The 13,989-nt window shown below is 44.6% G+C and overlaps 1 protein-coding gene across 8 annotated transcripts in view; it reads right to left on the bottom strand.

Moving 5' to 3' along the window:
- The window catches only part of PNLDC1 (PARN like ribonuclease domain containing exonuclease 1), a 374,781-nt gene that overhangs the window by 260,674 nt on the left and 100,118 nt on the right, over nt 1–13,989 (bottom strand). For all 8 annotated transcript variants that reach the window (XR_014980732.1, XM_085650474.1, XM_085650477.1 and 5 more), the window contains one exon: nt 9,458–9,615. Coding sequence is in view for 7 of the 8 variants with exons in the window: in XM_085650474.1 (XP_085506600.1) it covers nt 9,458–9,615 (158 nt within the window). In the remaining variant the exon portion in view is untranslated. The remainder of the gene's footprint in view (nt 1–9,457; nt 9,616–13,989) is intronic.

The raw sequence follows: 13,989 nt of genomic DNA, 5'->3' as shown, positions 1-13,989 counted from the left end.
CAGAATGTATGATATGCATAAAATTAGTCATTTTAAAATTAAATGTTTGCATTCAAATTTTAAAATATTGAGTGGTAAGAAAGAAGGTGGAAATCGGTGCTTCAATAAACAGGAAGTGCTATTATAGCGGATTAGATGTTTTACGTAGGTCAATGTCACGTAAAAGGGAGAACCGTTAATTTTTTATAGTTTCGTTTTAGGCATATTTACGGCTCTTGGATTTTCATCGAGGAGATCTGGTTCAAGGATAAAACAGGTCAACCCCAGTGTTGCCTTGGTGGAAGGACATACTGTTCCTTAATAGTGATGTAATCATTTAAGCTGCAGTTTGCGTCAGCTGCACTGAACAAATTAAGTTTTGGTGTAATCTTTGCTCCACCTTTAACAAACATTTGACAAAGTGGCAGTTTAGCTGGGGGTCCCCTGGATCAAAACCGGCAAGAATTCCCTGCCTTGTTGTTCAAATTCCCCTTTGGTTAAATGACCTGGTTAATAGGGGTTTTTTCTTTCTGTCTGAACAATGTTGCAGGAACAGACTAAGTGCAACAGATCTTCCTTATTGCTCCTACAGAGTCGGCAGGTAACAGGCAGATTTCCACGCAGCATGGGTGCCATATGATCTTTAACTGGTAAAGCCACTATTGGTATTTTAAAAACTGCAGCTTGATAAAAGCTGGATACCCAGTGGCACAGTAATCTTGAAGGGCAATAGATTTATAGTTGCTCAGTGTCATCCACACGTGCATTTTTAGGTCTCGCAGACATAGCGATGGAGCGCACATGCGCCCCTCGCTCTGCGAGGCTTTTCATTGGTATGCTTTCGGAAGGGGACTTGAAGCCCCATCCATCGTTTTGATCGGCTGGCGTCATCCTCCATGCTAAACGCTGGCTTTCGATTGAAAAGGAGGCTTCTTAGTCCCTCCTCGTTACCGTCTGGTCTCCTTTTGGGACGGCCCATCCCGACTGGATCTTTTACTTGTGGCCTGACATGGTCTCCTTCATAAGTGTGCAAGCACTATTTAATTTTTATTTTCAGCGTGGTCTGCCTCAGCTGCGCTTGTTTATTTATTTATTTATCTTGCCACGCGGGGCAAAAGAGAGCGTTTCTCCTCACTAATGCAGTGTGCTTTTATTTTCAGCGCAGTCCACCTCGGCCGCACTTCTGTGTCAAACTCTGTGGGAGGTTGTGAAACTGAAAGCTAGAATAAAATGTCACAGTCAGACTCTCGTGGGACATGTCAGACTGAACAGAAAGAAGATGGAACAGTCTAGGAAAGAGGTCAAATGTTAGGCCGCTGTCAAACGGCAGCCCCTCCTCCTTCGATCTGCTTGTTAATTCTTTTCTCTAAATCTATATTTTCACAACCGCACTTGCAAAATGGTGAAGCAGAACGCCCCCTCCCCCCTTGGACGCTGAGTGAGATTAGTCGGAGCAGCGCCAGCTGAGTACATCCCGGGGTTGGCGAGCCCTGCCACCTTCGCACATGGGGTCGGGGGTGGCAGGAAAAAAGAGGCGCTAAAAAAAACAAGGACTCATTCAAACACATTCAGAAAATCATCACGTTCACTTGGAAATGTTAAATATTATTTTGTCCCCAATCTTTTCTAAGCAGTCATACACTGGTGCGGCTTAACGGAAGTTACTTACCGGACCCAGGACATGGTTGTCACTCCTTAAGTCTCGGAGGCCGCATCTGCGATTCTTGCCCTTTAACCGAGGGACTGACCCACTTTAAGCCGCAGCTGGTATATTCCTATACCGTTTCCATGGTTGGCGCAGCATCTAAAAGCCCGAAGAGCGAGGCGGCGCCGCGAACACCAACTGGGATATCGCCTTTCTTCCTGGGGCCTGCCGAGGGGTCTCTTTATTGTGCCAGCTCTCCCTCCCACGGGTGCTGTTCAATCGTCCGCGCTTCACGAGCTGGTCTGCCCGGCTTGCCGCAAAGATCCGCAGCTTCTTAGGAATTCGGATGATCGCTTCCTGGCTGCCAGCGGCTCGAGGACTCACACACGTCAAGGAGACCTCTGGGGAGGGCGTGGCTTACCGCAAGCTCCGTTTTGCAGTTTTGTATAGCGCTAACTTGACCCAAAGGGTTTGGAGCGCTTTACATAAGCACCAGTTACATTACGCAAGGACTCATTCCTACACATTCTGAAAATCATCATGCTCACATGGAAATGTAAATATTTTGCAAATGCTTGTTTTAGGAAGTCAGTGAGCGTCTTGCCCTTGCGCCTTATTGCATTTTTGTCCTTTTAACTTTGGAGTGCGCAGACCCTTCTCGCTTCTGTTAACCCCCCTATCGACACCTTAGGACTCTTTCGAGCACACAAGGGGCAGTCTGTGGCGCTGTGAGCAGAAACTATTTCCTAACAAGGTACACAGCCTTGTAACCTGACGCACAGCAGATGGCCGGCTGCGCGTGCTGCTGACTTTGGAGCTGGAGAACAGGGTTCGATCCTCGGCGTGGGCTGCATTATTTAATTATTTAAAAATAAACAGTGATCTTGGAGGGAGGGTGGGGAGAGACAAATTTTAAAAATAATACACATGGAGGGGGAAAGAGATCCAATTTAATAAAACACGGTTGAAACTGACAGATGTAGCATCTGAAACCAAGTGAAACAAACGGTGCGAAGAGGTGGCTCAACATAGGACGCTGCCAACTTTGGCACAGGAAAACAGGGTTCAAGCCTCGGCGTGGGCTGCATCATTTAAGTGTGATTTAATTATGAATAAATTAAATGTATATAAATAAACTGCCTTGGGTAAGGGCAGGAAGCTGCCAGATGTGGAAATGCGAGCAGCAAAGAAATAATGTAGTCCATAAACAAAAAGATAACAGCCAGCAGCGTAAGTTAACTGTAGTCAATCCATACTGCTTCCTCCAGAAACAGAAGAAAAAGGAAGTGATGTACCGGACCAACAGCCAATAATGAGCAAGTTAAGAACAGCAACAGCCAATAACGAGCAAGATAAGAACAGCAATGCCAGATTCCACCAATGGCAATCGACAAAACAAAGTGAAATGCAATGGGTGGAGTTTCAGTAGTAATACTGATTACTTGATGCCTCGTAGAGGCAGCGCACGCGCTGCTCTATGCGAGACCTAAAAAGCAGGTGTTAAAAGTGGTATGCCTAGTGAGAAGTATTCTTATACCAACAGTGAATGGGGCTTAAACAGTGTGACCAGCTTTTGTGGAAGTATTGTAAAAACCTGCAGGCAGGGGAAGTTAACAAAACAAAAAAAAAAAAAAGGATCTACACAAAAACGAATGAACTCTGTCATTCGGAAATGGGAACCGATAAGAGGCCCCTTTTAAGATATATTAAATACAAGAGATTTCACACAGGTGAAACCTATAAAGGGTGACTGAGGAGAAAAAGGGGGAAGTAGAAAAGGGAGTGGTTAAGAAAAGCTTTTATTGGGTGCTTCAAAAACACTGATGTTAGGATGAAAAGGTCCTGTATATATCTTAAAGAAGCATTCATCCTGCCCCTTAGTTCCCCACTAAGACTATAATGATATTTGTTTTTTCGCCAATGTGCACACAACAATCATGTGTACTTTGAGAACTCACTATGGAAACAGAATACTACCCAGTGTTGGACTCTGTGGCTTGGAGGAGCACAACTTGGGTTCCCCCCTCTACTAAGCATGACTACTGCTAGCTCAACAGGTTGTGGTGTAAGCTACTGATTATAATGGCAGAACACGCCTTATTTGCCTTCTGCCTAGAAGTGTTGCTTATTAATTGCTCCTGTTTTAAATTGTTATGCTAGCCCAGCCACAAGTGCTTTGCTTCATCTAAATGTAAATATATGTATTTCTATAAAAAAACAGTTTGTATGTACAGTAGAATGTGCATGAAGTAGATATGAACTGTGGCAGCCCAGGAATTCATATAGGCCTCATGCACTTGTGTGACACATAAGATGGAGGTTGATGAGACTGCCAGACAACCATGATAATTATAAGGCTTCTCTGTAGCACTGTAGGGAGGCCCTTGACCCCCCCCCCCCTCAAGCCTCACAATGAATGAAACCACCAACAGGCTGAAAGACAGCCGAGTGAGGAAGCTTCTCCCGCTTTTGTTGTGTTACCTGGACAGGGAGTTCCAAGTCCCACCACACCTTACTGCTGACACTAGAGAACAAAGACTGTGCTTTGACCAATATGCAAAAATCATGAACTGTCTGAAACTGGTCCTTGAGCTGCACCTGTCGAACACACAAACATGGTCTACAAACCTGGTGTACGTATGTGGCAGGAATTCTCAACAACTTGTACTGGGCATCCCACACAAGTGAAGGCCAAGACAGATCTTTGAGCTCCAGATTTGTGGTCGCTAGCTGCCAGGTTCAAGAATAGGAATATGCAAGGCCTTCCATTCTGCCAGAAGCTGCCTTGAAATCCACTTGGAGGAAGATATCCACTCACTGCTCGAGAGTGGTATTGTAGGTATCCATATATAACAGTAAGACTTCTGAGAAGAGAAGCAGAAGGAGCAGAACAATTGTATGCTGTGCCCAAGTAAGGATCAACGCCAGCCGTGTTGCGAGACATTGTTTTTCTGGTCCCCTTGCAGAGTGACTGGACTGAAGAATTTTGCTCTGGAAAGAAGCAGAAGCGCCTGCAAAAGCTGGGCTCTAAGGAAAATTGCAATTTCTTTAGAAGTTTCATAAAAAGAAGCAGATGCTCCTAGGTAGCTAGGTGCTAGAAGATACACCCAATCACAGTTAACAGTTGTTCATCGCAAACCTTTGGCCAGGTTAACCGCTGCTACCTAGGATGAACTCTTGGCCTGTCTGGAAGGTGGATGTGAATTATGGCCTCAGGAAGATTACGCAACCAAACTTTCCTGCCCTTTGTTGAGCATGACCAAGCATCCTCTACAGAGATGTGCCCTCGCATTTCCACCTCTTCAGAACTAAAGACACATGCATGTCACCTCTGATTCAGTCATGGGAGCAAGTGAGGCTGTGATAGAGTCAACGTGGCTGTCCTTTCCAAATCAGGGTGTAAGTGAGCACGCTAGCAGGAGTAGTGCTGCTACACATCCTTACGGTACTTTATGAAACCAAAGTTACTGGAGGACACAGTAACTCTTATCTAATACTGAAGAAGCTATTAACATGGTTCTGAGCAACCACACCACTCACCATAGCAATGACAAAACCATTAAATGGTCACAGAAGCATGAGGTTGTGTTTGCTGGCCTCTGGGTAACCTAAAGGTACTCAGCAATGATTTCTGTTTTATTTGTAGAACATGTGTGCGATACTTTAAAGCATGCATTTTCCCACCAATGCTGATAATGAGCTGCTTTTTTGGTGGCCTGCTTATTTCATGTGTCACTAAAAGCACCAACTGGGTAATGATTATTAATTGTAATTAGATGTTCTATTGTGATGTGGGTTTTTAACTCACACCACCTCCCTGAGTAAGCCTCGGATTGCTTGACCTTCGCTACCCTGAGAATCAAGTGCTAACCGGGTGAACTTTGTGCTTATTTTTGGTTTCAACCAGAAGATAAAGTCCCAAGACACGAGTGGTAAAAGGCTACCTTTGTAACAATTGGAGTCCACTTACCTTCGATTGCCCTGGGACGTGCCCCAAAACGTTCCCACAATAACAATACGATTTAGATTACAGCACATTTATAAAAGTGGTTTATGTGGCAAGAGCTTCTAGAACAGATTTAAAGTATATTCAAAGTGAGTTAAAAAAAAAAATCTGTTTGCCAGCTCAATAAAAAACAAATACAAAGAATATTTGTGCACAGACATTTTGTTAGGTTGCATTAGCATCTCAATACCCAACATTCCCTGCAATACCTCCTTTCTGTAAACCAACTCAGCAGACACATATGGACCTGATAGCATTTCTACCAGACCAGGGGAGACAAACACATTACAAATGTTGCCCATGTAAGCACAAATTGTCCCCCACTTTCGGGGGCATCCTTCGCCTTCATATATCACCCTCTCAGCCAACATAAACCAATGCCTATCACATTTCCAGTCCCTCAGCTGCGGGGTCTGCTCTGCCCCCCACAATCTTGCAAGGTTACATTTAGCAACTGACAGTCCCATGGTCCATCATATCCGTTTTATACGATTCAGGTCCGCTGCGCTCCAGAAGTTGAGTAGACACCATTTCGCAGAGGCGGTCATAGTGTCCCCAGTCACTTCACTTGTACACGCCACAACCGATGCTCAGACATTTGTGCAATGCTGGGCATTCCCACACAGTATGTTAAAATGTACCAAATTGTCCACACCAATGCCCACAACTCTCCATCACCCTTCCCATCTTGACCAGTGTAGTCTGGACGTAATAGGATCGATGTAACAGTTTTAGTTGAAGCGGAAACCCGCCCGTATGGTCGCTTCCCTTGTGAACGCCATAGCCTCCGCCCATTCATCATGCTCTAGCTCCTCTATGTCTTGAGCCCACTGCTCCTTAAGATGCAGCAAGGTAAGGGTGTGTTATTGATCAATTTTTTGTCAGGGACGTGGATTTCCGTGGTATATATTCATCCAACAGACTATTTGCTAAGGGTGAAGACTCAGGGAGCTCCACTCCATTCGGCAATACCGCCCTAAGTGCCTGACGTATTTGGAGATAGCAACAGATCTACCCTTGGGAGAACATCCCCATGGGCCCAGAGGTCCCGTACTCTGGAAATGCCAATTAAGTCTGACTTATCAAATCCTGACTTTGCTCCCAGGGTGCCCAAACTCTGCAGAGTCCCAGGAGGGTGTAGCTTGCGTGATTTTACTTCTCCATCCCAGGGCCATCGCAGCGGTGTACCAGAGAGTAACCACAGCTGCCGTTGGGCCATAGAGTGTAGTGTTCCCAGTTCTGCCATAGATAGCCCTAAGATAACCCCAGGGCTGCATAATCAACCTGCCTATTCCAATTGAGAGCTCATCTGGGGGGAGGGGCCGGGAGATACATAAGCTGATTGGATATAATGGTAATCATGATGGCACTTACAACTGCAGATGTTAAAGCACGTTGTGAAGCAATACTAAATGTATCCAAGAATTGAGAGATGGTTGGTTCCAAGCATGTTAAAACATGTAAGATTCGAATGCACCATTGCATTGAGGAACACCTCATGTTCTCTGATCAGTCTAGTTAGTTCCCAGCAGTAGACAGGAATAACAGCTTATTGTTCCAGAGATAAGTTTGAAAACAGTATAAGCATTGAAACACAGGCCTTACTCGAGGAGGTTGAAGTTTGCGAACACAGAGTGCGCATAGCTTAGCAAGCATTTCTTCAACGACATAGAATTAAGCAGCTTTACAGAATTGATATTCACTTGCAGAGGGTGCATTGCCGTTCACGTTAATTTGATTTCTTCATCAAGAACAAAATTATATTCTATATATATATATATAATGGTTGATATTCCATTAAACAGATTTGAAAACAGAGAACTAAAAAAGGAAAGGATGAATCCAAAATAAACTTCAACCCAGTAAATAAGCCAGATCGGATAGTTTTAAAATATGGGTCATGCCAGTTGTGTCAGAGGCATGAAACACAGTATGCAATAGATCAGCAAAATGTGCCAGAAATTGAGTTTGCAGGAGTTCCCAGATCTCATAGACAGAAGTGGCTGCTTGCGGAGCAAATGTCTCGGCTGCACCCCTCCAGGTTAATTGTACCTCCTTCTTTAGTTAGAACTACTGTAAGCTTGTTAAATTTATCAGCTACTGCCCATAAAGCACTTTCAAAACCTTTGTGGACTTTCGGTCTGCACTTTCAGAACTGGTTTGGGGTGTTTCTTTTTTCATGTGTCCTCTACTGGCTGTTCTCCTGCTGTAGCTTTTAAGTGCTACCCACAGTAAGGTTGTCTCCTTCCAGGAGTACTCACAAAAGCGGCACAAACAAGGGTGATCTTTCAGCACTTGGCTATCAATAGCACACTGAACAGTGATCAGAAAAAAGACATAAGGCTGACATCACCTAAAGGCCCCTTCATACTCTGAACAACCGAGACTGCAGTCTCACCTCTCACTCACACAAACTACCAAATGGCAATGTTCAGGAAGATTAATCAGCAGCTCCTCTCAGCAAAAGGACTTAATCAAATTTCTAATGGTCAACTTTCGAAGTCTTGTTTCCTCACTCCAGCTTCAGGAACGTAAACAATACACGTCCATTGTCTGGAAAAACACCATCTTGTGCGTAAGGGGCTTCTCAAATGGGTTTCCTATGGCTCTATTAAGTCTGGTCATTCAAACACACAATACATGTACCATTCAGGGCAATAAACACATATAACATACATTTGAAATGTTAGTGATATGTTCTGGTTAGGACATATAATTGGAGCTTTACAGAAGTGGGCCAGCATGCTTGCACTTTTGTGACACAAAAATAAGTGGTCACAACTACTGATTCACAAAATATGGTACCCTGCCACTACCACTCTACATGCTGAACCAATGACTGGAATGGAAGCCCAATGTCAAACAAATGAGGAGAAGCTTGGAGCCCCCCTCCAGGTACAGGAGCTCCAGGATCTCACTCACATCAAGGGACAACAAGAGGCCTTCACCAACACACTGGATAGCGGGTGCTTGAGAAAAAAACATAAAAACACGATACCAGATAACTTGCGGTCTGGCACTCACGGCAGGGAACACAACTGTACACTACAAAGGGAACATTACTGTTCCAACATATATCATAACTATTATGTAAAAAAAAAAGATTGTGCACAAACCGGGAATCCCTCATTTGGTCCTAATCATGAGGAAAAATGCCAAAATTCTACAGGCGTTGTAGAAGCAAATGGAATTCTGACACATTAGATACTCTCAGTTATATCTTTAGGGTGACCTGTAGGTGTAGCCATATTACAAAAACTCTGCAGTGGGTTGTGTAATTAAAAAAAGGCATACTTATTTGCAACTATTTAAATGGGAAATTAATCACCAGGGCAATCATGGGACAAACCGATTGCAAAATATTTTGGCTGGGTTTACGAATATACGCTTATAGCGATAGTTTAGCATGGTTTCCACAATTGCCTTGGTGCAGAAGCGATCTGAAATATGGATTGGGAAAACGTTGTTTGTTCCAATTTGTATAACATAAGCAGGAGAAAAAAAAGAAAAATGGTTTAAACCAGAATTTGTACCAGTACATCATTTCTGTATTTCTTCATGGCTGGTGAGATGGCTGTTTCCCCACACACTCTGAAGGTCTCAAGGTACCAGAAAGGCTTTCCATCAGAAACTAAAACGGACTACGCTTCTTCGCATGTAGACTTGCTTGGAATCTTAACATATTCTTTAGTTCTCAAAGACAACTTTGTTTATTTGGAAAGTGTACATAAACATTCCAGACATTTCTTGGTCACAGATGAAAGGACAGCAGAGTGCAACAGGCACTGGAGATATTTAAAAAAGTCAACAGGTCTCACATTGCTTACCTTGTTAAAATCAAAATCAAACTTAGAGAGGAAAGCAACGCTGGATGCTTGTACGCTGAACTCAGAATCCAATCGTGCAAAGGTAGTTGGGAAAAGGTAGAAGTTGAACGAGTGTGAGATGAAGCGGTTGGAGTCTTGCTTGCAGAACACAGACAATCCTGGTGAAGTACAAATATAAAAAAATCATGTTTAGGAAAATCAAGTTTAGGAAATTCTTATCCATGGCAATGCATCATCCTTCTACTGCCAACCAACAGAGAGTGGGGCTTGCAAATACGGCCTAAGCATCATATGGGCATTACATTTAGGCCTAATAAAAACGGTTGAGCACCAGAGGGTCGGAGGGAGCAAGTTTAGAGACCGCACAGGATTGATTCCCCCATAGAAGTACATATAACACAAAAGAAATCCTGAGGTCTGATGGTAAAGAGAAATAGGTGGTATGTAGGGTGAGGAGGGAATGACTAATGTACGTAGTGAAACTAGAGGAAGCTCCAAAACCAAGGTCAAGTAATCACCGTGGGTAACTAACCCCATCACATGGGATTTTCATCCCAAAGAAAATCTCATAAACTCTAGGGGCAGGCAGCGCCCTTATGTGAGATATGAGTCCTTAGTGTTATGATTGATAAGTACTAGACAATGGAATAAATCCACAAATGAGCCTAAGGTGAGTGGGGATTGCAGTGCTGGTGGTAGTGAAAAAAGTGAGTGTTTAAAACAAGTGACGGGACGGCCGGAAGACTTCTGTTAGACAAAGCCGTCCCGATGTTGGATTAAAAAGCAAGGGGGGGCTACACTAATCTGGTCTGATCAGTGAAGCAACGTGAAAGAATGTGGTCGACATGTTTCAGCCATATCGCCTGACTAGGCTAGGCTTTCATCAGGACCTAGAAGCTACTGCAGGGAAGAAAACAACGTAACAAAGGATATGAAGAGCACCCTCAACTTGATTGTAGAGTGCAAGTCTCTTCAGCGAAACATACAGCACCTAGATAACGAGATAATTTTGGGAGTGAAACCAAAAACGCTCAGTCATAATTATAAGAACAAATAAATAAATGTAGACTTGAAGCAAGGTCCAACTCACCCGTACAAACTAGGTGATGAGATGACCTCCACCTGGCAACCGCTCAGGAAGGAACACCGCTCTGAAAAGGAAATGCAAGGCTACTGATAGCGGCTTACAAATCGTGAGCAAGTGTGAAAAGGGTGGGAAAATCAACTGAAAACTAGGGAGAACTGCCAGGGGCAGAGTCTGCACACACAATGAGCTGGTAAGATCATTGCAACAATTAAAACATGGCTAAATGCTGGACACAAAGTCAGTGTGATCACGGATAATACAGATCCGTATAATAGGGTACAGGCTAAGAGATATAATGTTAGAAGATCAGCGCCTTTAAATGAACGCCAAAAAAGGCAGCGAAGGAGCCTACCTGTCCGTCGGGGAACCGGGCTGGAATGAGCCTGCAGCCGGAGGTCCCGTGTAATTGGACGGAGGCAAAAAGAAATGAAAAAACTGCCGGTGGAATGGGCCAATAGCGCGGCAGGTAAGATATACATGCTGGAGTGGAAGCCAATACAAATTGCTGTCGCAAGCACCTGGTTGTAGATGGAAATGACAGGGCAGAAAAAGCGCTGTCAAAATATCGCTGACTCGTTGCACCTGAAGAGTCAGAGAGATGACGCGGTGCGTTTGAGGAATGCGGAAAGCCGCCGTCAGGTAGGAATGACGGCAATCAAGGCACGTGTTGCACTAAAAAGCGCGAGTCATCTTAGAAAATACGGAAGGTGGTAAAATACACCAAATGATGCATTGCTAATGTGCAAAGTACCCGGGAGGCCACGGGCTGTGGGGCAGACAGTTATTGAGCAATATCACGGCCAAAACTGTATAAGCCAATGGATGCGAAGGGAAGGAAACAATGATGTGGTGCGGGCTGGATCGCGGTTGTCCTACTTTGAAAACAGTGTCAAAAAAAGGAGAACAAGCTGAGTATTATAGCGATAGCCAAGGGATATCGTCATTAAGTCCCCGAACATGTGTTTGTAGTTTATACACCCACCTTTGCTCACGTTTAAAAAGAAAAGCGGAGCTGTCAGTAAGGTGTGATGGTATTTGGGGTTTATCAATGACAGTCCAGTGTAAATCATCAGGGGCATGTTTCACCTCCAGAAAGTGGTTTGTAAGTTTGGTGGAGGTGCGGCCACACCGTATCGTGCTCTTGTGTTCTAAAATACGGGTTTTGATACGGCGGGTGGTCATGCCGATATATCGCAACTCGCACGGGCAGGTGATCAAATAGATCAGATGGGAGCTGTTGCAGTTCGTATGGCTCTTCAAAATCCAGGGTCGGCCTGTGCCAATGTCAATTTCCTTGGTCACAGAGGTCAAGCAGCATGCAGCACAAGAACCGCATGGGTAATGTCCCACAACTGGAGGGAGACCCCACAGGGTAGGTTGGGTGCATCTCTGATTGATGCGTGGGCGGGTATGTACCAATTGGTCCCTGATGTTGCTGCTGCGTTTAAACGCAAAGAGGGGTTTGGGTAGCTCAGCCTCACCTATATTAAGAATCTTCCAGTTGGTAAGAATGATTTTCTTAAGTTTGTTGGAAAACTGACAATAGGTGTGGACACACGTGAGTCTGTTTTCGGATGTTTTAGGAGTCTTGGGTTCTAACAGAGCCTCACGATTGTTATTAGCAGCCCGCTTAGAAGCCCTCCGAATGAGATGTTTAGGATAGTCTCTCGCCTGCAATTGCTTGGAGAGATTGTCGGCATGTTCCTTGTATTTGTCACTAGAGGAACAATTTCGTTTCAGGCGCAGGAATTGGCCGAAGGGCAGATTGTCACGCAGAGCTCGTGGGTGAAAGCTATCATACTTGAGGAGAGCATTCACCGCCATGGGTTTTCTGTATAGCTCAGTGCCCAAACGCCCTTCTGATGGGGTGATGAGAATGTCGAGAAAAGGTAAATGAGTCTTAGAGTACTCGCAAGTGAATTTCAAAAAGGGGTCACAGTTATTGAGCCAGTCTTTGAAAGCCAAGAGGGAGGACAGGGATCCTTGCCACAGCACAAACACATCATCATTTGCAAGAATAGCTGGTCCTCAAATTGAAAGAAATTCTCTTTCATTGCAAGTCTGGCACAAGAAAGTCAGTAGTGTGATCAAAGGATTCGTCCTTTGATCACACTACTGACTTTCTTGTTTCATTCGATGTGGAGTCGCTATATACGTGTATCCCGCAGGATGAAACTTTATCTGTCATTGAAACCCTCTTGTTGGCAGATCCTCCTGACTCCATTACTCCTGTTCTTTTCATTATGTCATGTGCCAGACTTGCAATGAAAGAGAATTTCTTTCAATTTGAGGACCAGCTATTCTTGCAAATATCAGGTACTTCAATGGGGAGCATTTTTGCTCCCAGCCTGGCGAACCTGTACGTTCATGTTTTCGAAGAACAACATGTCCTCAATACCACCAACCCATATAAGGATCACATCACGATATGGAAGAGGTACATAGATGATGTGTTTGTGCTGTGGCAAGGATCCCTGTCCTCCCTCTTGGCTTTCAAAGACTGGCTCAATAACTGTGACCCCTTTTTGAAATTCACTTGCGAGTACTCTAAGACTCATTTACCTTTTCTCGACATTCTCATCACCCCATCAGAAGGGCGTTTGGGCACTGAGCTATACAGAAAACCCATGGCGGTGAATGCTCTCCTCAAGTATGATAGCTTTCACCCACGAGCTCTGCGTGACAATCTGCCCTTCGGCCAATTCCTGCGCCTGAAACGAAATTGTTCCTCTAGTGACAAATACAAGGAACATGCCGACAATCTCTCCAAGCAATTGCAGGCGAGAGACTATCCTAAACATCTCATTCGGAGGGCTTCTAAGCGGGCTGCTAATAACAATCGTGAGGCTCTGTTAGAACCCAAGACTCCTAAAACATCCGAAAACAGACTCACGTGTGTCCACACCTATTGTCAGTTTTCCAACAAACTTAAGAAAATCATTCTTACCAACTGGAAGATTCTTAATATAGGTGAGGCTGAGCTACCCAAACCCCTCTTTGCGTTTAAACGCAGCAGCAACATCAGGGACCAATTGGTACATACCCGCCCACGCATCAATCAGAGATGCACCCAACCTACCCTGTGGGGTCTCCCTCCAGTTGTGGGACATTACCCATGCGGTTCTTGTGCTGCATGCTGCTTGACCTCTGTGACCAAGGAAATTGACATTGGCACAGGCCGACCCTGGATTTTGAAGAGCCATACGAACTGCAACAGCTCCCATCTGATCTATTTGATCACCTGCCCGTGCGAGTTGCGATATATCGGCATGACCACCCGCCGTATCAAAACCCGTATTTTAGAACACAAGAGCACGATACGGTGTGGCCGCACCTCCACCAAACTTACAAACCACTTTCTGGAGGTGAAACATGCCCCTGATGATTTACACTGGACTGTCATTGATAAACCCCAAATACCATCACACCTTACTGACAGCTCCGC

The sequence above is a fragment of the Triturus cristatus genome, chromosome 4_1, assembly GCF_964204655.1.
Source record: "Triturus cristatus chromosome 4_1, aTriCri1.1, whole genome shotgun sequence".
In the NCBI taxonomy this organism is placed as follows: Eukaryota; Metazoa; Chordata; class Amphibia; order Caudata; family Salamandridae; genus Triturus; species Triturus cristatus.
Note: the sequence above shows the minus strand (reverse complement) of the source record. Positions and strands in the feature narration are given on the sequence as shown.